Source organism: Cordyceps fumosorosea (genome assembly GCF_001636725.1).
Source record: "Cordyceps fumosorosea ARSEF 2679 chromosome Unknown scaffold_15, whole genome shotgun sequence".
In the NCBI taxonomy this organism is placed as follows: domain Eukaryota; kingdom Fungi; phylum Ascomycota; class Sordariomycetes; order Hypocreales; family Cordycipitaceae; genus Cordyceps; species Cordyceps fumosorosea.
In genome coordinates, this window is record NW_017387315.1 from 95,351 (window position 1) to 116,894 (window position 21,544).

The window sequence follows — 21,544 nt, forward strand, 5'->3', positions numbered from 1 at the left end:
GGGGTTGGGGGAGGCATACAGAGGACGTTGGTCAGGGCGAGGCCGCTGGCGAGGAGCTGCTGGGTGCTGGGCAGGTGCATGATAAGATGTTTGGGGTTTTCTGATGTTGTATGTAGTTGGGTGATGGTTGTAGTTTGGGTGGGCTTGGACAAGACACAATGCAACGGCGGAAGGGGGCAAGGCTCCATTGTAGGCCGCGTACACATGGATTCTTGAAACCGGATTTCTGGGGGCCTCGATTCCAATGGTCCAGGCTTTTCTGTTGTGATGCGATCGATGACGATGGCGTTTGCTGTTTCGGGAAAGGCGCTCCGGAAGCTCGGCGGCGCACGGCTGGCCGACGGCCTCCAAATCCCTTACAGAGCATTGAGGACAAAAAGCAAGGAAATGCGGGCTCGGAAATTCAAGCTCATAATTAAGCTATTGGAGCGACCTTGGGGCTTAATCCACTCATTCTTGGCAGGGCTTAAAAAAGGGCAACCGTTGGTGTACTTCCCGACAATGCAAAGGGGTTTGTTTACATCCACGTGCTGAGTAGAAGAAAAACATGGATGACTACTTTCGCAACCAAGCTACTCTTCTTCATCGTCCCAACCGAATATGAGTTTCACTGGAGTCGCCTCTTTCTCAGTCTCCGGCACCAGAGGCTCTTCCGAAGGCGCAGGCTTCTCGCTCGGCCACTCCCGTGCACAAAACGGATGTGCCATCACCTCGGCCATCGAGATCCTCCCTTTTGGGTCGCTGACGAGCATCTTCTTCAACAGATCTAGTAGTGCCTGGCGCTCTTCTCCCTGAAAGTCGGGTTTCGCAGCCAGCTTTTGCCAAGTCTTGTCTCTGTCCGCGGAGTAAAAGCCTGAAGAAAAAAGCGCATCAGTATATGAAACGTTTCGTGAGAATAGAAGCAAAGATGCAGCAGTGAATGGGGTGAGAGAAAAAAAGACAAAGATGAGAGAGACCAGAGAAAGGGGCTACAAACCTGCCCAAAGATCCATTTTCGGTTTCGCCAAGTCTAACCACGCTTCGATTGGAGGGCCGCCAAGCTCTAAGCAACGAACGATGTGCTCATCTTCGTGGGACCAGGTCGAGATGGGGTCACCCGTTGCCACAGAATACATCTACCGAGAATTGTTAGTTGACTGGGTCTTCTTTTGCGGTTCTGCTCACGCCGATTTTATTGTCCGGTCAGTGAGATTAAAAAGGACGCGCCACCTACCAGACACGCGACGGCCCATACATCAGCTTCGGGGCTCCGGGGGCTTCCCAGTGTGCCTCCGGACAAGTGATGAATTGCTACTTCCGGCGGCTGCATTATCGACGACGGGGTATACGATGGATTTGCTGCTTCTCCGCTGCTCTTGTCCGCTGCTCATGAGGGAGCTTCATGGTCAGCCGCAGCCAGAACAATGAGAAAAAAAAAAAGCGAAGCACGCTGCGGCTGGGACGACATTACCTTTCCCGAAACCCAAGACCTTGATCTGCAGCTCCCAATATTTTGGAAGAAGCTCCTGTTGCTTCAAGAATAAAGCCAGGGAGTCCTTTCGCACCGCGTATGCTGGCACCGTCTTCATCGGGAACCCCAGCTGGCGAGGCACCACTGGAATGAGCTCTTCATCCGGGAAGTCGCACGAAACCTGTTCCTCGTCAACACCGCTTATCTGGGGAAGCGCGGCTCCAAGGTGTTCGAGGCACGGATCTGCGAATTTTTAATTAGTCTTCTGAGAGCCGCAGACGAAGAGCCCCTAAGCGCGAGGGTTCAGACTTACCTCCATGTGTTATGCCCTGCTGGTGCAAAAGTGAGAATGCTTGTGCCACCTGGCGCGCAGAAGAGAAAGGTCTCTTGTCTTTGACCCAGTGGTCGGTCAACGGGGCGACAACCTCAGTGACGATGCACTGATGCAAGCCGTTTGGACCCTTGATGATAAACGAGTCACGGAGTTCAACAATGTGATCGCGGCTCGGCTCGCTTTGGCAGCCGTCACGTATCTCAACTAACAAGGCTACTTCTCTGCTTTTTGCCGAAAGCTCGGAGCCTTGGCATATCTTGATGGCGACCCAGCGACTGAGCCACGGTTAGTTTGCACATCAAGAGGGGGGGAAGGGGGGGAGGGCGACGCTTACTCCTCCACTATGTCTCTCGCCATCCAAACTGTCGAGGATTCCCCATGGCCAAGCTTAACAAAGATCCTGTATCTTGGTTTCATGTCAGGTTCATCAACGCACGTCTGCGGCTCTGGGAGCACTTGTCCAAGAAGGACAGGATGGAGTCCATGCCGCTGATAGCGCGTGAGATTTTCAACCTGGAAACACTCGCCCCGTGATAGAACAGCTCGATCTCTTTATCAACGGAAACCACTTCCGCCATGTTAAGCTTTTGTCGCTGGTGTTAAGGTGTCGGTGGTAGTTGGGCTCCAGGGAGATGCAAGCGCTGAATGGAAGGGTGGCCGCGTTTGCAACCAAGTATCAGTATATGTACGTGACTTCCATCGTGCAACAGTAGACTCCACTCTGTGCGAACCAACAACCGAGCTTGAGTCACGCCTACAGCAAGATGGAAAAAGCAATTTGATAGCGCAAATGCAATTCAACAATGGGAGTGCTGTGGGAAGCACTCGGCGTCCCGTACGGCTGCGGGTGCACGTACTACTGTGATTGTGCTCTCGTACTTTTGCCAGCCCGGCATAGGAGCGACCTCTCGTGTTTTTCTTGTTAGCAAGACAGAAGCCAGGGACTGATCTCTCATAAATGATTGGCTCCAGAATGCTTTCTAGCATCTTCTCCCGCTTCAGGAGCCGCCGCCAAGAGCGATAAAACAGAGCCAACGCAGCCAGTCTGCCTTTTGTGTTCAGCTGCGAGTCAGGCATGGCCTCGCTCCCATCGAGTATAAAGAGATCTCACTCGACGCCATACTCAGGACTTACTTCTCTCAAGGCAGTCCTCTATCAGACAATAACATCGCATACTTTTCTATATTTGTTGCATTTCTCTATCTGTTTCTCTCGCATCTTGTCATCATGGCTAACGCAGATGAAGAAGAGAAAAAGAAGAAGAAGACCCCGGGTCACGTTAAAATCGTGGGTTGGGATGCAGCTTGGGGCAATCGGCCTCTCTATATCTACTACCTGCACCACTCCCCAACTACCAGGGCAGACCTGAGCCATGAGGTAGGAATCTTGACCAGCTTTGCACAAGCATTGGAAAGAAATCAGAAGTTAAATAGCATATATTCTATTCCACAGTAGTTGCATACTAGTTTTAACAACTCGCAGGGGCAAAAGGGCATAATTGCGCCACGAGATATCTTACCTCCTTTTATCTTCATTGTTCTGTATGACCCGCCCCCTTCCGCCATGCTCACTTTCTAGAAGTCTTCTACTTACAAAAGTGTCACTCGCCGTAATTTAGAAAAGGGCTACATCGAACAGAAGAAACTCCTACGTCTCCTTGGCACATGACTCTTATGGTAGGTAGTGAGGATTCGTGGGAAGGCAAGTGCGACGACAATGGCGAGAGCTATGCGCGCCAAATCTTCCATGTCTACACGTGTTGGAATTTTCAGGAATCTGGCTACGGCGAGGTGGTCTCTCCAGAGAAACGAGAAAAATAAGCTTCGTTCCGACGACGTCAAGGCGTCCCTAGCTGCGGCGAAAGGGACGGAGCTATTGTCAACACTACCGGGCCAAGACATCCCCGACGACGAGTGGAGATACGTGCGTGAGGTGGTTTTCCAACCCGACGAGGAGGCTTTTGTCGGGTGCGGAGATGTCGAATATTTGCCGGAGACGGATGAGTTCAGGGTTATTGGAGCCTAGATGCTTAGTGAAGGAATGGCTCTACGGGATGGCGCCTAGGCGTACCTCAGCTGCCTGCGGCAATTGGTTCAGGTACCGTATCTAGCACAGAATCATGTATGTATCTTTCAGGTGTTTTGCCTCTATTGCGTATCTCGCCTGGGCTAGGTATTCAAGGGACGAATACGACACGGTACCTCCGCTATGCCAGTACTCCGGAGGAACTCGCATCCCGGGGAAGATGAAAACGTTGAAGAATATAAATATTCCCGAGCTCCCTTATTATAGTGCCCTTCTTAAACATGATAAGATCAAGTTTTGCTGCGATGCTTCTCACGGTGAGCAGTGACAACAACAGCGTTGTGGGAGTCGAGTCCTGGAGTAAGGTCCGCCTCCTGGAAGTTGTTTTTAACTTTAGCCAGTGAAAATATTGAGACACTTCAGCTTAATAAGCCCTAATAGAAGGGTTTTTGTGAGGACTTAGGTAGCTTTTTCACCATTCACTTCAGTCCATACACAGTCCACAGACTCAAGCGCGCAGCCCGCCACGACAGCCACTCAACCTCCAACGCAGGCGGTTCACGGAGTCAGGACGGAAGGGTTCACGCAACGGTGTAAAGCTCTAGATAAAGATAAGACGATACGAAGACATAACCCTATGAAAACTATGACCCAGTCCTGAAGAAAGTTAATGCCGAACCCGCAGCAGCCGACTCCTGAACGTCTACATCGCACAACATTGGCGATCACCCTCCCTCTCAAGCAACTTGGCGTCGAACAAGGTCGCCGCCCCTGGTCCTCCTCGACGGTCTCTTTTCTTGACTGCGTCCGAAGAAGGGAGGAGAGTAGTCTTCGTTCGACATCCATCGGCGATACCACAGTATCGCAAGACCCCTGCAGCTGCAGTCGTGCAAGACGCCGCGCGCCTATGTCCACAGACAGTCGCTCGCCGGGCGGGAGAACCTCTGTGTCGAGGCGCCATCCACCAAGGGGTGTCGTTCTTGTCCGCTGCGTCCATAGTTCCTGATGGGAAAGGGCACTGCCTGTCGCGCCGTCCGCAACAAGGGGAACTCCGTCTACCAGTAGGGACTGGATTCTCTTAGCCAGCGCCCCGTTGTTTGGGAGACCCCGGAGTACGGGCGGCCGTCGTATTGGCCGGCATATGTTGTAGTTCTTCCCCAAACCCCGCTGGAGTACCGTGGAGGGGGGCTGTAGGCCGGATATAAGGGAACGAGCGTGGGCACGACCGTGGAAACGATCCTAGGAACCACTGTGGGAACCACCGCCAGCACGGGCGGGGGGGGAGGAGGTGGTAGTAGATAATAAGGCCACATGATATCGAAGGGGGAGCTTTGATGTATTTGTGGTTATTCGTTTGCCACCTCGAGTTGGTGTGGCAAGAGCGGAAATAGGTCGATTGCGAAACAAGGGTAGGCGAGTGAGTGTTGAAGACGCACAGTTGGGTAGGGAAGACGAGGGGCTACGTAGGTGACAGACCGCTGCTTTTTAAAGACCAGAAGAGAAGGGGGGGACGAGAGGACTCAAAGACAGCGGAGTAGCACAACGTATCGCCTTGCTCAAGGCGCCAGATGCAAGCAACCACCGAGGTAAGTAGCCGCCAACTTATTTGTGCCCAAAGATGGGCGTCGCCGCGGTCGCACACGTGCGTACCCGTGTAAGGCAAGGGCCAGGGGAAGAAGGCGAGCCATGTCTATCGCAGCACCAGCATGCCGCATCCTGGTTCTACATGTGCAGCTGAAGAAAGGACGAAAAAAGAGGAGAGTAGGCGCCGACTATCTGGTTGAATGCAGTGGCTTTCGTCGTCACACAAAGGTCTCAGGCAGTCGAGGGGGGACAGGGCGGCCCGGGGGGAACGGCACGAAAAGCCTCTTTGGTATGTTGTCGTTTTTCTCATTTATCAATGCATTAGTATACAAAATTGTAGGTCGTCGTTACCCGCCGCCGCCACCGGCGTCCAACCCTGTTCTGCCCTCCCCACACAACCTTGATCGTCTTTTGCTGTGTGGTTTATCGGGCGTTGCGCTCCTGCTGCTTGCGCAGGCGGTCGACAACACCCACGCGCTCCTCGCGTAGCGTCACCCAGAGCCAGAACCAGGCGACCATCTCGATGAAGACAAAGGTAAAGATGACGCGGTTTTTGAGCCCGTCGGTCGCTGAGCCGCCGCCGCCGCCAAAGAAGCCGGGTTTGCGACTGGTGCCAGTCGTATACGCGCCGAGGGGGCCGGTCGGGCCAAAGGTGTAGCTGTAAAAGACGAGGCCCATGGAAACCATGAACCGTACGGGCGCTGTTTGTGCGGGCGTATTAGCAGCTTTCTGTGATACTACGCATAGAAAAACTGGTAGGCGGCACAAAAAGGGGACGGTGGCGAGCGAAGCGAGGACCAAGAAGACAAACCTTGTGTGCCCCAGTAGTAGAGCGCGCCCAGCTCCTCGGGCATGGAGAGGGAGACGAGGTCGCTCAGGCCCAGCAGGGCGAGGACGACGGCGAGAAAGGCGAGCGCCGGGGATGGCGAATCAAGTCCACGAGCGGGTGGCTGTGCGACCAACGAAAGGTTTTGCACGAGTTAGCGATGCGCTTTGGGGAAAATGGTCAAAAGGGTAGTATCTGGTGATACAGTGCGTGGTGGGAGGAAGGGGGGGACGAAGGCGCGTACCAGTCCCATGCTGCGCCCGAGAATGTAGACGAGGATCTGGTCGTCGACGGTACGCGGGTTGAAGAGCATGAAATAGGCCATGGTGAGGTGAAACAGAGATATCGAGGTGATGATGGTCTTGCCAGCGATGAGCGCCATCTTGACGGTGTTTGTTTCTGTTGTTGGTCGTCGGTCGATCGTGTCGCGTGTTGTCCGTCGTCGCAAAGGGGTGCGTGCTGCCCAAGCTATGTCGCTGTAGGTGATTGTGTAGCGTGCCTCGACAGGTCGCAATGACGTCCGAGGCCGTTTGAATAAGCGCCCGATACAAAATCCCGCCGTGAACGATGGTGTGGTTTTGTCACAGAAAGGGGAGGGAGGGAGGGAGTTGGTGTGTCGCAAAGGGAACAAAACGGTACAGAGAAAGACGTTTTGGCTGGTGGCTTTGTCTCCCCAAAGTAAAGCGGGGTGCGAGGCGGGCTGTGATCGCAAGGACGAAGTGTGGCAGTGAGGGTTTGAGAAGGGCAGGGTATTAAAAGAAGGTGAAAATCAAAAGCAACAAGGAAAGCACAGGGCGCGAGTAGAGTGGTAGTAGAAGATGGGCAGAATGTCGTGCAGAAGAAGGGTTGGTGTATGACGAGGCTGGTCGCGTTACAGCTCGCAGTGCCAGGCGCGTACTGTAAGAAGCAAGTACAGGCAAGCAATACTGGCTGGTAAGGGCACCTTTAAGTTAGTTACGCCAAATTTTGGGTGTGGCTCGCCGCTAGGAGCTGGCATTGTGGCGTTCAACGTGGCATGGCTGAACGGTCGCCAAGAATCAGACGAACCTGTTGTTACCTTGGGTGGGATGCAGGCTTGAAAAACTGGTATTATTATATTAAGGACGATTTGGGCCGATGCTGTGCTGTCATGTTTAGACAAGGTTGCATTGCACAGCCAGCCTTCCATGCAGAGGCGATCTACCATGAAGGAGACAACGGACGGATCCTGCACTAGAGGCATGCCAGTACGGATACGCTGTTTGGCAAAATCATCCCCCTGCTAATAAATTGAAACGTAAGGTATATATGAGCGATTCCATGCAACAAACAACGAAACACAACGATCATAACCAGCCCAGGCAACGGAAACGCCAGCCCTCGAGGCACCGTAACAAGACACGCTATTCAAGCATCCCATCAAGTAATTCATCATCAATTCCTGCCTCGCCGTGCTTAATACAGAAACTGTCGCAACTGAGGAAAGTTCTCCCACCACGGCGAGTCCATGCTCCAGTTACGCAGGTCCGACGCGAAAAGTTCAAACTCGGGATTCAGCTCAACGCCGCCGCGCTCCGTCTTGGTCATCAGGGTCTTACCCGGCGGCAGCACCAGCCGCATCGACCGCAGGTACAGGTCCACCGAGTGCCGGGCGTCCTTGTGCTGGTTGAGGCACAGGTAGTTGCGGAGCGCGGGGAAGGGGATGAAGTCGAGGCACTTGGGGTGCGGTATCGTGATCTGCGCCTGCGTCGGACGCATGATGGCGGGGACATCCGCCATGGACTCGGATGACGGATAGAAGCGCCACTAGATTTTTTGTCATGTCAGCATGCAGTTGCAACAGCGGCGAGCTTGGGGTTTACACGTACCCTTAGCAGTCTATACGAGAGGAGAAAGACGCCGCACAGCGTGTCCACGTGGGTAAAGTCGTACTGCTGTAGTATGGACGACAGGATGACGGCGAGCGGGGGGGACGAGTCCGTATGGTGCAGCAGCATGTCCGGGAGGGATGGGTTCCGCGGCGCCGTCATGCCGCGCCCGTTGGCCATGTCGCTGAACTCGACGGCCATGATGACGGCGATGCGCTCCGTGCACTGCACGTCGACGTTGTGCTGCTTGCCGCACCGGCACTCCACCACGGGGCCCTCGCCGCGGATCTCCGCCAGCAGCGCCTCCATGTCCATCTGCGCCTCGAGCGGCTGCTGCGGGAAGACCTGGTGAGCGTACAGCCGCTCCGTGAGGTGGTCGTAGAAGGGCGCCTGGCCGCCGACGGCGGAGTTGAGCGGCGTCGTCGGGTCCGAGGAGGAGCTCCACGGCTCGGACTTGGGCGCCGGCGGCGGACACAGGAGCTGGCCGGCGAGCCCGTGGAGGGGGTGCTGCGTGCCATCGTGGGACGCGCTGGGCGGTTGGTGGTGGTGGTGATGGTGTTGGTGGTGTGCCGCGTCAGAGGTGGTGAGTTGGCGCAGGTGCACCACCAAGTCGTCAATGGTGTGACGGAGAAAGGAAACGTCACGCTCAATGTTCTCCAGACGTGTCTTGTTCTCAGCACGGTTTTCGCGGTGCTTGAGCTTGTCGATGCGGCGCTTGTTGCCGAGCTGCTCCTCGGTCAGTGTCCGCTTGGGTTTAGGCGAATACTTTGACTCCATTGTGGTATTGTGGTGATGATGGCGGCTGGTGGTGTGAGAGGTAGGGTAGGGGATACGTGGGACACTGCCAGCTCACGGGAGAGGCGGAGAAAGGATGGCGTTGTGTATAGATGTATAAATAAGATATATATAAGATAGCTCAGAAATGATGATTGGTTTCAGAGCTGCAGGATAAAGTCGCCCCGCGGAGATGCGTGGTTGTCAAGTTGTCCTGATCGAAACCCGGGGAGAGAGATCAATGCATGGGAGTGCGTCAGTGGGTTTGGTGATGGACGATGGCCAACAGGGTGATGCGGAGTTTGCCGTGGGCACGGTGTTGGCAAGATGCGAAATGGGTACAAGCAATAATAACCTGTGAGCAAGCGGGAAACCTTGCGACAGCCGGGGCACATGGCAACTTGGCAATGGAGTCTTGATAAACTTGACCGTTCAGCCCTTTGAGAAGAAAAGATTCAGAGCCGACATAGCGCAAAACCTTGCAGCCCCGTGGGTGCCCAAAACGCGGGGTTGCGTAGAAACACACTAACTATACGTATGCCAGTTTGAGTCGCGAGAATTACGCCTGTTGGCTGCGTGGCCGAGGTGTGGCGGATCAGCGGAAAACGGAGCCTTGGGCCCGTTTGTCTGAGAACGAATGCCTGTCGAGCGAAAAACGTTACAGGCAATTTTCCCTCACCTTGCTTTGAGTAAGTCTCGGTGGATACCGGATGGCCCTGTAATATCATGCCATCGTTGACTTGTTAATTATTACAGAAGCCGATGTTTATCAAGGCATCGGCAGATGCTCGATGCAAGGGGATGAAGTGCAGCTGCCACGGGAACTCCGCACTTTCGGAGGAGAATAATCAGTAATGAACCTCGCTGTTGATAATGAGTTATCCTCTGACTATCCAGACATCTCCAACCGACCGAGGCACCAATCCCACCATGACGGCTCAGGGGCTGCCATCTTTCCATCAACCAACCCCACATCCCAGATTCTCTCACCCCCTCACCCCTCTTTCCCACCACCCTCCATCTCCAACCCCTACCTTGCAAAAAGCGTTGGAATACGAGATTTTAAGTGTGTTTGGAGAAAACGTTACAAATCTGAACAGTATTCAAGCAAGGAGGCCACTAACCAGCCATTTCCCGCTGTGCTTATGTCCGTCCGCTAAGCACAAATAGTATAGAACACAACACCATCTTTATATCGGACTTATGCTCTTCCCCAAGAGAGCCAGCAGAGCATCCGCAATCAGCTTAGGCAGAACCTCAAACTGAGACTTGTCCAACACTACCGACGGTTCGGTCTTCTTACTACATCCCTTCTGTGGCACGTCCTTCGCGCCATTCATCACCTCCTTCAGCCACGAAAAAGCAGCGGTGCGCCTACCACAACGTAAGCGCCGTGGTTCGAGAACACGTCCCGTGCATACTCGACCGACGCGCCGGCGCCGCAGTACTTGTCCACCAGGCTGTCCGAGTCCGCCACGGGGCTGACTTCGTCCATGACCGACTTATACCAGAACAGTGGTATCGTTGGCGTCGCCTTGCCTAGGCCGTTGGCTGCACAGATGCTCACCATGATCAGTCAGCAGGAAGTTGCGTTCCATGACATGCCTAGCATGCCTAGCACGTCTTTGTATAGGAACTCAGCCGCATAAGCGGCGAGTAGAAGAGAGTCTTAACCGTGGCCACAGTCGCGATGGGGTTGCCGTGATTGTCGCTCGTCCGGTACAGCAGCTGGGTGAAGTTGAGGTGGCGTGGGCAATGCCAAAAGCGGCAATGGCAGCCGGCGGGGCGCGCTGCTGGAGGATCTGGCCGGGCTTGTACTTGGACAAATTGCTAGTTGGAAAGTAAAAGGAGTCCTTGCTTGGCAGTGTCAGCCAAGCACGGGCTTGCAGAAGCGTAGACGCCGGGACGGCATACGCCGAGCCCTCAAGGGCCGCTAAGTAAGAGGGATGCAAAGAAATGCATGTGCAAGTATGCTGTATCGCGAGTAAATCCAAATTGGGGAAAATCGGCAAAATGAGGAACCATGGTGTCAGATTACCCCAATCTTTATATCTCTTGGAGAAAAGCATGCACTAGTCCAAGGATAGACGGTTGACATGGACATGGCCATTGGTCTTCGCCAAGTGGGCCACGGAGCAAGGCCGGCCATCTCACGGAGAAGCGCAAACCGGCGCCGGACTGCGACACCTCCGCACGGCGTCCGGTGAAGGATAACTAAATCTGTTTATCCTCGGTAGTGTCAGCAAGCATGACTCGAAGGTGAGCTCTTGTCCGCACCAAACTGAGCAGAATCATTGAATCTGGGGTAGCGTATCAACGTCGATGGAGACTAAGCGGGGCTGAGTGATGTTCGACGTCGAATCATTCCGTCTTTTCAGCCGAAACTCGGGTGCGGAGAGCCGCATGGACATTCGCGTCAAAACAGGGGTTAAATTGAGGGCTAAATTGATTGACCTCGTGGGCTAGTGGCCCTGCGGGCCGGCCGCTTCAGACGAAGGCGGCGAAACTTTGAGCCGATGTTTGGAGGCTCTGCTCTGTTTCGGAGATAATCTGGACTAATACTTCCATGGAAGACATGGCGACGCGGTAGTGTTTGGCACGCGACATTGCTGGCTCATTCAGGAGAGATCAATCAGTAGTGTTGATTGAAGAAGAAAAAGCTGAACTTGGGGCGAAATTTTTAGCGCACACACCCTCGCATCTACATATGTAATGGAGCTGTGGAGCATGGCGAGTGGACGCGCTCCACCATGAACTCGATTGGCAAGCCGCACGGAGTTGGACATTGAAGATGAATACGTAAAACGTGCCGAACCTTGTTATCTTGTGGCCTCGGTAAGAAGGCAAAGATGGGGAAATGTTCTGTTTTGTTTTCTGTAAGAGTTTTCAGGATCAAGCAAAGAAAATTGCTTACGTAAAGGTACTACAGTCGTGCTTGTTAGGTAGCTTGACCCGCCTCGTTCGCTTCCAGTCAAACATATCACCCCGGTCCTTCACCATGTACAGCTGCGAGACTTGATTGCATTGGTATCGGTTGCAATGAACACGCTATCTGAACCTCAGTATTAACGAAGTGCCAAGTTGCCTAAGCGAAGTGCGCCCGAAGCCTTTTTTTTCTCACAGTTACCCACTCTTTCAAATTTGCTTGAACATGAGCTCTCCTCCCTGAGCACGTCAGACATCTGTGCACACGCCTCAAAAGTGACAGCTACTGGCGGGCAGACAGAAGCCTTCCACTTACAAAAAGAAGTTCTCGCAGACGTGTTTTTGCGGCCCTCGGCGCTGAATGCTCGGCTGTCGTTACTGATAGGATTGACTGAGGCAGGATGGTTTTCTGATACAAACGCCGCTTGGTCCGCCAAGGGGTCGACGCAGGCGATGTAGAGAGACATTGAGAATCCAACCAACTTTTAGGAACAAGAGGCAACATACCATAAGCGTTTCTATGACCCTGAAGAAAGAGCTTTCCGCACAGCCTACCTCAGTCGTTCACGGGAAGCTGAGACGCACACCCCCTGTATCCAGAGGCGAATCCCTCGACGATGCACCCGAGCGAGGGAACACAAATGCTTCACAAGGCGGCGCTAACAGCACCAATTATATTGTTATTCCAGCTATACGAGAAAATCGTATTCAGATAAGCCCTTTCCTGTTCGAAAGCCATCACATCTTCCCAATCCTTTCTCGCGAGCGCCTCACAAATCCATCTCTTTCCAAAGAACACAACCTCTTATCGATCTTCCATGATTTAGAAACATGCCGGCACCTAAGGAACTTGATCTTACCACCATCGTCGTGTTTTTCAAGGTCATTCAGAGTCCACGTGGCACCAATATCCTCACACTGGCTGAAAATCACAGATTTCTTCTGGATCTGGCTAAAATGAGCAGTCATGCTAAGCGGATAATTGAGCAATCTATGGGTGGGGTTGAGCAAGAGGGAACCTTGAGAGATGTTCTCGCATTCAAGTTTCGGGAGAATATTCACGCACCACGCGGCTGGCTTGTTGGGTCTGCCGAGACAGATGACTGCGACCTGAAGCTCGCCAAGGACAATCATTCTGGTATCAGCAGATTTCATTTCTGCATTGACATCAGCCCCGAGAACCGTCCTCGAATCACTAATCTGTGCAGAAATGACATTCACATTTATGGACAACACGCTGCAACAACCGCTGCTCTTAGAGCAAACGAGTGCAGAGACATCGAGGGACCTGTTGTCATTCACATGGGAGCGGCATCTCTTCGAATATGGCGACCGATTCTCACGAAGAAAGAGCAGGCCAAGTTTGTCAAAAATGCCACGGCTTTCAGCATGGATTTCATGCAGGCGGTACCGAAGCCTCCTCGCCGCAATCCGGATTCTACCTCAGATATCCGCTTTGGCCTTAGGAACACCGCTTACCGAAAGGTTAAACAGGTAAAACTACGCACGGGCTCTTTTGGGTCAGTTGTCAAAGTGATAGAGCTACGTAGCGGAAATTTCTTCGCCGCCAAAATGCCGCATCCAGACTTCCGTCGGTCGGTCAGTGCAGAGCGGCAAAACTGGGAGTTGATACAGAGAGAGTTTCGCAGCTTAACAGAACTGCACCACGTGAGTACTCCTGTCCAGCTCGCATGCTCAACGCTAACACGAAATAGGAGAACATTGTAAGAACCATCGAGACAATACCAGGCGACCTTGGCACCGAGCCGCCGTGGCTGGTCCTGGAGTGGGTTGAGCAGAGCCTCTGCAACTACTCGCCGTCGGCACGCGAATTGCCAGACATCCTTCGCCAAATCAGTTCCGGGTTGTCCTACATGCACGAAAAGGGTTTCACACACCGCGACATAAAGCCAGCCAACATACTCATCCGCCGGAACGGCCCGACCACCGTAGCCAAGATTGCGGATATCGGGTTTGCCAGAAATGGCGGGGCCAGAAATACGTACACCTTCTCCGGCACGCTTCTCTACATGGCGCCTGAGCTTTGGAAGTCCCAGAATGGCTACTCCAACGCGGTTGATCTCTGGTCCCTCGGAATGATTGCGTTGGAGATCCTCACCAAAGGGGGCATTTTCTATGGCGCACCGTCGGATCGTGGGCATTTGCCCATCGAAACTGAGTACCTCGCATGGATCCGGAGCAGGGTCTTGCCGCGTCGGGATTACGACCCCGTGTACAGGCCCCTGATAGACGCATTGCTGTCGGAGCAGGCCGTCGAACGCTGGAAGGCCCATCAGTGTGAACGGTGGCTTCTGCGTCACTGTCGTGATGCGGAGTTAGCGGAGATCAGTCACAACATGTAAAATCTAATGCCTGTACTCGCCGCGATTTACGTGCACAGCCACCTCCACATACCGAGTCGGGTAGGTACAACAAGCCTCGTTACGTATCCCCAGACTGCGTGCTGCGGGTCATGAAACAGCACCGCATAGGTAGGTCAAGCCATTCGGCAAGGTCAATGTGTTTCTCCTTCTGGCACGTTACCTATACTAGATGAGGTTTTCTGGTAAGCTCTCGTATAGCAATTATCACCAGTAGTGTTGCAAAGCTCAGTTTGTCCATCGCGCCTTTAAGTCGCCTACACAAATGTGTAATCCGCATGCTTGGTGGCTTGAGACTTCCAGTCGATCAATATCCTGTAGCAACTGACATTTAATTGAAGTTGTTTTTGCTCAATTTCTCGTTTCGCAACTTGGTGGATGGCCTCCTTAATCCGCACGCCAACGGCTGCCACCAAGGCGGCCTCGCATTGTTCAACAAATCCAAGGATGTCACTCTCAACCTGCTCTATCTCAAAGGAAACGCTCTTCGCAAAATTCATGAGACACACAGGCGCTCTGGACTTGTCAGCTTTCAGCTTGGGCCTGAATGCGGCGACCAAGTCGGTGATGCCCTTGAGACACTCCTGCACCTTCTTCAGAGGCAGGCAATTGAGGCTAGCGAAGGCATTCTCTATGATTCTCATAGCGCTGAAGACACTTTCGGGCGAACAAGGCCACGGCGTGAGCCTCCCGACCAAGACCGCGCTCGTACTTAACAAGGTGTCTCAAATGCTAGAGAGAGGCGAGGCGACCGCGGGACAAGATGGTCCACATGATTGCTCATTCGCAAAGTTTCTGCACATACGCTTTATCAGAACGGTGGCAGCCCTAAATATGTAAAACTGAGATTTCGCGGCAAAAGGAGACCTGATGCCCGTGAACTTGGCAACGGTCAACTCTCCTTCTTTCCGTATGGTTAGAACACAATCGAAACTTTGTGCTCCCGACGTCAACTCACCTGCTTGTGGATCTTTGGCGGCATCAAGTCTCATCTTCTTCGCGTTACTGCCTATGGAGAGCTCCGCGGCTCTCTTGGGAGCTGGGCCCTCGGTCGGGGTAGCGTTGGCGGCGGCGGTAGTGACAGTGGTTGTGTTGTCAGGTTCTGCAACTTTTACGGCAACGGTTGCACGGATTGTTCCCTGATTTCTCTGTAGAGTCTGATTCGGAGGCAGCTTCCTGATGAAGAGGGCGGTGTTGGTGTCATTCTTGTTCGAGATGTGCACGCCGTGGGCTTCTGCAATCTGGCCCTGTGCCGTCGCCTCCCGCAGCGGCTCCGCACCGGGGGTGGCCGCATCTCCGTTGGGGAGATCCAAGCCGCACTGAATCTGCTTCATGGACTCTTCCAGGATCTGGGAGAGCTTGTAGTCCTCGATCAAGTCGTCGACCGACGCGACCTCGTGGTTGTCGAACAGCAACCGCTTGACGACCCGTCGCCGGTCGCGCGACGAGAGGCAATTGCGAGACCTTGCCGGCGACTTCGAGCTCCCGCAACACCTCGGCGACTCGGGTCGTCAGCTCGGTGTCGATTGCTGGCCTTGTAGTGTTGAGTTTGGCTTCTGAGATGATTATCGCGAGGAGGAAGTACTTGAAGGAGTGAGGCTCTTTGGGAGGTGTGTGATGAAAAGAGAGAAAAGAGAAAAAAGTGAAATGAGAATATTGACCGGGCGCTTGCTTCGCCTGCGTTTGCATGCTGCCCGTTCATCGACTGACACTTTCTTTCATAACCCACACGGTGGAATCCCAGTTGCCGTTGGCTGACCTATGTAGATTTTAGTCGTCTGCTCCCAACCGCGTTTGGATCTGTACTAAAGTTCTGAATCATAGATACATTTCGTCTAGATTGATGCTGTAAATATTGACAAAATCGTTCAACATGTATGTAGTAATATTTTGTATGCCCCCTGTATGCACCAGGACCGCTACCAACGCGTCACGACGAGCAAAACGTGTCTTGCGCCGCAAAGGCCGCCTTGTACTCCGCATCCCACTTTGCCTCGTACTCGGCCATCGCGTCCCTCGCGCTCTGCCTGGCCATCGCGTCCTCCTTGTCCAGCGCCGCGCGCCTCTCCGCGATGTTCTCCAGCGCCTCCCTCAGCCTTTCGCGGTGATCCCCCGCGACCGCCTCCAGCTCCCGCATCTGCTCGCGCAGCTTGCGCGCGACGCCGCACAGGTTCTGGACGTACGCGCGTGCGGCCGGCAGTGCGTCGAGGCCGCCAAGCGCCTGCACGGTGGCGAGCGCGTCGCGGACGCCGCACCGCAGGGACTCGTACGGCAGGCGCGCGCGCGCGAGGGCCGCCTCGTAGAGCGTCAGGCAGGACCGCGTGCGCGCGTGGTCGGCGACCAGTCCGGGGGGGAGGCGCAGGTCGTCGGGGCAGCGGTTGAGGAGGGCGATCCAGCTGGGAAGGCTGGCGGCCTCGGGGCAGTCCCACTGGCGCTCGTGCAGGAGGTTGGGGAGGTGCTTCTGCGCGTAGGCGAAGCAGACGGCCTCCATGGCGCTCTGCACGGCGAGGCAGAGGTGGTGTTGCACGATGAACGGCACCAATATCAGTAACCGAATGTCCGCTGGGAGGAGGTGGTTAGAAACAAGGGCCCTGGTGTTGTTGTTGGTCTGCGGGGGGCGGGTCGTCGGGGTTGACTTACGGTGTGTTTCAACGTCGTCTAGGAGCAGCTCTTCTATGATGCCGCCCTCTGGAGAGGCCGGTAGGTCGTCACTTCGCTCGGGCGACGCGGTGCTGCTCGTCGGCGTCGGCCCTGACGCGACAGCCGCTGATCTTCTCTGGTAGTTCTTGATTTGATTCAATGCTTCGTTGTTTATGGTGAACATTTGGTGCACGCTCCATGTCAGTTCGCGAACTGATTCGATGTGCTGGTTACTTTGCCACAGCAAGTCTAAGCGCTTTCTCAGACGCGTGTTTGACAGCTTCTCGTGGCCAAACTGGGTGAAGTAGTTGAGGTCGCGGAGCGCGTTGCTGACAATCAGGCGCAGCTCGCTGGCCTCGCCGGTGCTGCCAGCATCCGTTCTTGACATCTTGCGCGCTCAATTAGGCCGTGATATGGATACGCGCGCCGCTTGCCAGAAGTTGAATTGTGGTCAAAGTTTTTGCCCAACCTACTGACCCAACCAGGGGTATCCCCGCCCCCACTCGGTCACAGCAAGAATACTACTAGTAACTGTGCGACAGCTTGTTGCCCCTATTAGTTGTTAATTGATTTCAGGTCTTTTTGTGCTTTATAATTATGCAATTGATATCTTCTCAGCTTTCTTTTCAACTGGGAAGAGATATAAAAGAGCTGTCAAGGGGTGGTTAACAAAGCATGCCTCCTTTACCGCTGAACTGGTTAGCGCTCGGCCTTCCTTGCTTTAACCCTTGCTTGATATAAATTGTAGCTGATCTCGGATCTAGGAATTATTTGTGCTAAACATGGCAAAACAGAAAGGTTCGATTAAAGGAGCTGTTGCCTCTACGCGCCGTATCCCAGGGCCTGGCCCTCAATGTCTCACCCCGTCGCGAGCCCGGCTACACGCGGGGCGGCCCGTACGCGCGGGTCTCGCTACCATTACGGCAATACTTGCTGGTCAGTTACATTAGAGTTGAACTTTGGTGGACATTGTCATTGAATTCTGTACCATGGAGTATTGATTCCATCAACGTCAAAGCCCGATGGCGAGTCAGACAGTCAGTTTGACAGCCTGACTTGTCTCGGGAAAACGCCAGTCTCAGCACCAGCTCATCTTACTACTAGTCGGATTATTTCCTGATGAATAGCTGTCGCCCACTACAAATCTTCGTACGAAATGGGATCTTTTTGTTTTCTCTTTATTGTTAATTGGTTTTTTTAATTCACTGTTTTAGTAGCAAAGCATTTATGTTTTAATGCCCGTCGGCCGGTAACAAGGCCCTCGCCGACAGTAAACAAGTACAGCTTGAACCCCGCGATCGTGGCGGACGGACCGCGCTTGACTGGGCCCGGGAATACGGCCATATTAATGTTGTGAATCTTCTTTTGCGAGCAGGCAGGGAGGACATCCTCCCGCCACGTCCGTTGGAGTTGGCCCCTAGTTGTCATCACAGCCCTATTAATCGGACGACAATAGCTAGACATGGACGGCAAATTTTTATTGATATTTTACGAGTGAGATGAAGTCTGATGCAAAGTAAATCTACATTAATAACTTTGTTAAGTATTTTAGAGTTTGCACTTTGATTATTTTGTATTTTGTGTACAACAGAAAGCTAGTTCTGGCATCGTTGGGCCGATCAATTCCTCACAAAACAACAACAGAAAACTTCCACATCAGCTGTTCCGCTCTCCCCAAAAGCGTTGTTTGCATCTCAACATTGATTATCCACGCTCGACTCAACATGAAGTCTACCATATTCGCGGCATCTGTGCTCCTTGCCGGCCTTGCTCTGGCCTCGCCGCTGCCGAAGCCCGACACACCGAAGCCGCCCGCCAACCAGTGTCCCCTGGGTCAACATTCGGTAAGACAACCCAACTGCTGCCATTGCACCACACTATCATGAAACCATGGAGCTGACATGCTCTTTTTACTATGTAGGAGCCAAACCACTGGAGTCCAGGTGGCCCGCCTATCTGCATCCCCGACGGTGCGATTCAGTAGACGGACCGTGACTGACCTCTCCAAGCTTGGGTACTTTTTCCTTGACGAGGAGGAGACGATTCAGCAGTGACGAGGTAAAATCATTACTGGTCTATATCTTTTCTCTTGATCCTTTTAGAAAGGAAGAAACCAATAGTCACCACTCATTTTGCTACTGGTGTCCCGTGAGAGCGCTTGTTTTCCGAGCTCTTGTTTGCGGAGCTCTTGGCTCTCTCTGTACGTGCATGGAGAAACCCCGCCTCGCTTCGGCTACTGCGTAGTAAGAGAGTCGCCAAATAATCACGTCAAAAGCCACGCCAAAAGTCACACAAATCTCCCAAATTGCCCCGTTTTCATCATTTCACATTATTACAGCATCTGCAAAGTCATATGCTAGCGTATGCAGGCCAATCCTACACGTGACGAGGCTGGCAAAATACTTGCTTAAAAGTAGCGAGGTAGGTTGGCGCCGAGCCGCCGACTTCACCAAACGCCCGACCTGCCCAACCCACCAAACGGGAAAAAAAAATGGCAGAGGAGCAACTCACCCATGGGGTGTCCCCGTACAAGATTGACTGGCCCTTTAACGCCTGGCTGGTCGTGATCCTCACTCTTGCCTACGGCTGTCTCGTCGCCGGCCACCACAAGCCCCTCCTCCTCGCCGTCCTCCTCACCACCGCCACCATCCTCCTCCTCGACCGTACCTCCACCTGGCACCAGACCTTTGCCCTCCTCGTCGAGCTGCCCCTCGGCCTCGGCTCCGTGCTCGCCTTCCTCTCCGCGCCGCCCTCCTTTCGCGCGCGCCACCACCGCTCCTTCGCCGCGTGCGTCAACCTCCTCCTCTGGCTGCGCCTCGCCCTCGCCGTCCTCGCCGTCCCCGCCGAGGCCACCTTTCGCGGGTGGTGCGGCCGCGTGGCCGGCTCCTGGCTCCTGGCCTCTCTCGTGCAAAAGGCGCGCCACCGCGGCTCCTGGGCCGCCACCACGCCGCACGACGACGCCAACGACGACGACGACCACCACCACCACCACCACCACCACCGCGGCCGCTTGCTGGTCTTCTCGGCCGTCGGCCCGGGATGGGTCCTCGCGCACGCGGTCTACCGCTACATCCTGCGCACGCTGCCGGCGACGTACGGCGCGGGACACCGTCTGCGTCTGCTGGACGGGCTGTCGCTGGGGATGGCGGGGGGGTTGGGGCGCGCGGCGAGGCTGGAGTGGGCGCGCTGCTGGGTCATGGCGGACGTGCTGGTCGGGGGCGCGGCGGCGGCGTGGTCGGCGGTCGCGGACGTGTTTGACTTGCTTCCGGGGATGGAAGGGGAGGGCGTGGGATTCGATGTGGACAGGGACTTGTTCCTCGCGGGGCTGCAGCTGTCGGTGGCGCTGGTCGCGGCGGCGGGCATGTTTGAGGCGTGGGTGGAAAAGTCGGTCGAGGACGAGAAGCGGGAGAAGGCGAGGAATCCGCAGCCACCGCAGCCGCGCAAGGCAGCGGTTGCTACGGGCTATGAGTTTTACGAGGTTTGAGCCATGCATATATTTATGTACATTTATACAACGCTTTACTTGCCCGTCGCCAAGGGGAAGCATGGCGATGATTGTGTCGCGCAAGCACTTGGGAGGTGGTTGTTTGTGGATTAATCCGTATTCCTCTGGAAAATGGGAACATTACTCGAGGTCGGATTCCTTCCTCATCCTTTTCACATCGTATGACCATTGAGTCTACAAAATCACCAACATGCCGAGATGCGTGGCTGCTGCGAGCGGTTCAACCAGGACCACAAGACTGTTGTGCGGCTGCTACCTCGACATGTGGCGGGAAATAACGACCACAGATATGGATGCATGACGACGATTTATTGTTTGCATGGAAAAATTTGCCTCGATATAGGTGCTACATGCAGTGATTATGCAGTACTTTACTTGTCGAGACTGCATGCTGCACGGTCTGTCTGTGACTCGGCAACGGCCCGGGACGCCGCTCCCCGCCTGTGTGGCTTTTCCCTTTCAGCTGGGGGCTTTGTTCATGTTACATCCGCAATGCCCCTTCTCTAACCATCATCCTCTGATCTAGGAGGAATATTTCATCAACCTGAGATTTCGCTTGGACTTTAAATTTAAATGGCTTTTGATATCATCGCTCTCTAGTTATAGGACTACTCAGCCGGACCGCTCCATCGAAGCCGTACTCCATCAAGGTTGTTGAGGCTGGGAATCAACTCGCCGGTATTTAATCTGTGAATCTCAGGTCTGCCTCCCACTTCATCACTTTCGTTCGGGTTGTACTAGCCTATGTATGTATGTATGTATGTATGTAGATGCCTTCCCAGCCGTACACCTTCCGATCCCGGCGGCATGTCCCCATCTCCTGAAATTCCTAGTTGCCTATTAATAAAGACGATGACCGCCTCATCTCCTCCCTCCTTCTACGATCCACTAGTTACCCGCCGTGAAAAAAAGGTCACGCCAAGGGTGGGTAGAACGGGCACCTAAACCAATAAGTTACGGCTTCAGCCCCGGGACGTTACACTAACGTTAATCATAAGCAACGACCCGCAGTGTCAGAAATCTGACCGCTTGCTCCGCCTTTCCGCTCAGAATTTCCCTGCTTCTTGAGCTTCTTGTGGCGCGCTTCTTGATTCTCTCCAACGCACAAGGGGCCTTGATGCCACGCGTCTCTGCCAACATGCCTCCTGCTGCTGCTGCGGATCACGAGTGCGCGCCTCTGCTAGCCGAGCGCCGCGAACCGGACGAGGCCCTCGCCGGCTCGGTCGCCGCCGGCTTCCACCCGGACGGCGACC

General features: G+C 54.2%; 10 protein-coding genes across 10 annotated transcripts in view; 4 read left to right on the forward strand and 6 right to left on the reverse strand.

The window, feature by feature from the left end:
* The window catches only part of ISF_05952 (hypothetical protein), a gene marked incomplete at both ends in the record, with an annotated part of 480 nt that extends 400 nt beyond the window's left edge, over nucleotides 1-80 (reverse strand). The window contains one exon of the mRNA XM_018849557.1: nucleotides 20-80. Within this exon, the coding sequence (XP_018703054.1) occupies nucleotides 20-80 (61 nt within the window). The remainder of the gene's footprint in view (nucleotides 1-19) is intronic.
* A 492-nt stretch (nucleotides 81-572) lies between these two features.
* ISF_05953 (Protein kinase-like domain protein) lies at nucleotides 573-2,201 on the reverse strand (the record flags this gene model as incomplete). The annotated part of the gene is made up of 5 exons (XM_018849558.1): nucleotides 573-853; nucleotides 977-1,115; nucleotides 1,446-1,693; nucleotides 1,764-2,059; nucleotides 2,119-2,201. The coding sequence occupies 5 exons, from the start codon at nucleotides 2,199-2,201 to the stop codon at nucleotides 573-575; spliced, it is 1,047 nt and encodes a 348-aa protein (XP_018703055.1).
* Nucleotides 2,202-5,816: 3,615 nt separating this feature from the next.
* ISF_05954 (Increased loss of mitochondrial DNA protein 1) lies at nucleotides 5,817-6,601 on the reverse strand (the record flags this gene model as incomplete). Its single annotated transcript, XM_018849559.1, has 3 exons — nucleotides 5,817-6,094; nucleotides 6,205-6,343; nucleotides 6,464-6,601. 3 exons carry the CDS (start codon nucleotides 6,599-6,601, stop codon nucleotides 5,817-5,819), a joined length of 555 nt encoding a protein of 184 aa, XP_018703056.1.
* Nucleotides 6,602-7,653: 1,052 nt separating this feature from the next.
* ISF_05955 (hypothetical protein) lies at nucleotides 7,654-8,843 on the reverse strand (the record flags this gene model as incomplete). The annotated part of the gene is made up of 2 exons (XM_018849560.1): nucleotides 7,654-8,004; nucleotides 8,067-8,843. 2 exons carry the CDS (start codon nucleotides 8,841-8,843, stop codon nucleotides 7,654-7,656), a joined length of 1,128 nt encoding a protein of 375 aa, XP_018703057.1.
* A 3,753-nt stretch (nucleotides 8,844-12,596) lies between these two features.
* On the forward strand, nucleotides 12,597-14,128 carry ISF_05956 (Protein kinase-like domain protein; the record flags this gene model as incomplete). Its single annotated transcript, XM_018849561.1, has 2 exons — nucleotides 12,597-13,433; nucleotides 13,481-14,128. The coding sequence occupies 2 exons, from the start codon at nucleotides 12,597-12,599 to the stop codon at nucleotides 14,126-14,128; spliced, it is 1,485 nt and encodes a 494-aa protein (XP_018703058.1).
* A 275-nt stretch (nucleotides 14,129-14,403) lies between these two features.
* On the reverse strand, nucleotides 14,404-15,835 carry ISF_05957 (hypothetical protein; the record flags this gene model as incomplete). Its single annotated transcript, XM_018849562.1, has 5 exons — nucleotides 14,404-14,777; nucleotides 14,952-15,050; nucleotides 15,105-15,540; nucleotides 15,611-15,747; nucleotides 15,808-15,835. 5 exons carry the CDS (start codon nucleotides 15,833-15,835, stop codon nucleotides 14,404-14,406), a joined length of 1,074 nt encoding a protein of 357 aa, XP_018703059.1.
* A 241-nt stretch (nucleotides 15,836-16,076) lies between these two features.
* Nucleotides 16,077-17,174, reverse strand: ISF_05958 (hypothetical protein; the record flags this gene model as incomplete). Its single annotated transcript, XM_018849563.1, has 2 exons — nucleotides 16,077-16,708; nucleotides 16,787-17,174. The coding sequence occupies 2 exons, from the start codon at nucleotides 17,172-17,174 to the stop codon at nucleotides 16,077-16,079; spliced, it is 1,020 nt and encodes a 339-aa protein (XP_018703060.1).
* A 1,336-nt stretch (nucleotides 17,175-18,510) lies between these two features.
* Nucleotides 18,511-18,770, forward strand: ISF_05959 (hypothetical protein; the record flags this gene model as incomplete). The annotated part of the gene is made up of 2 exons (XM_018849564.1): nucleotides 18,511-18,630; nucleotides 18,708-18,770. 2 exons carry the CDS (start codon nucleotides 18,511-18,513, stop codon nucleotides 18,768-18,770), a joined length of 183 nt encoding a protein of 60 aa, XP_018703061.1.
* A 507-nt stretch (nucleotides 18,771-19,277) lies between these two features.
* ISF_05960 (hypothetical protein) lies at nucleotides 19,278-20,270 on the forward strand (the record flags this gene model as incomplete). The annotated part of the gene is made up of 1 exon (XM_018849565.1): nucleotides 19,278-20,270. One exon carries the CDS (start codon nucleotides 19,278-19,280, stop codon nucleotides 20,268-20,270), a length of 993 nt encoding a protein of 330 aa, XP_018703062.1.
* A 1,159-nt stretch (nucleotides 20,271-21,429) lies between these two features.
* The window catches only part of ISF_05961 (Major facilitator superfamily transporter), a gene marked incomplete at both ends in the record, with an annotated part of 1,601 nt that continues 1,486 nt past the window's right edge, over nucleotides 21,430-21,544 (forward strand). Inside the window, one exon of the mRNA XM_018849566.1 lies at nucleotides 21,430-21,513. Coding sequence (XP_018703063.1) covers nucleotides 21,430-21,513 — 84 coding nt within the window. The remainder of the gene's footprint in view (nucleotides 21,514-21,544) is intronic.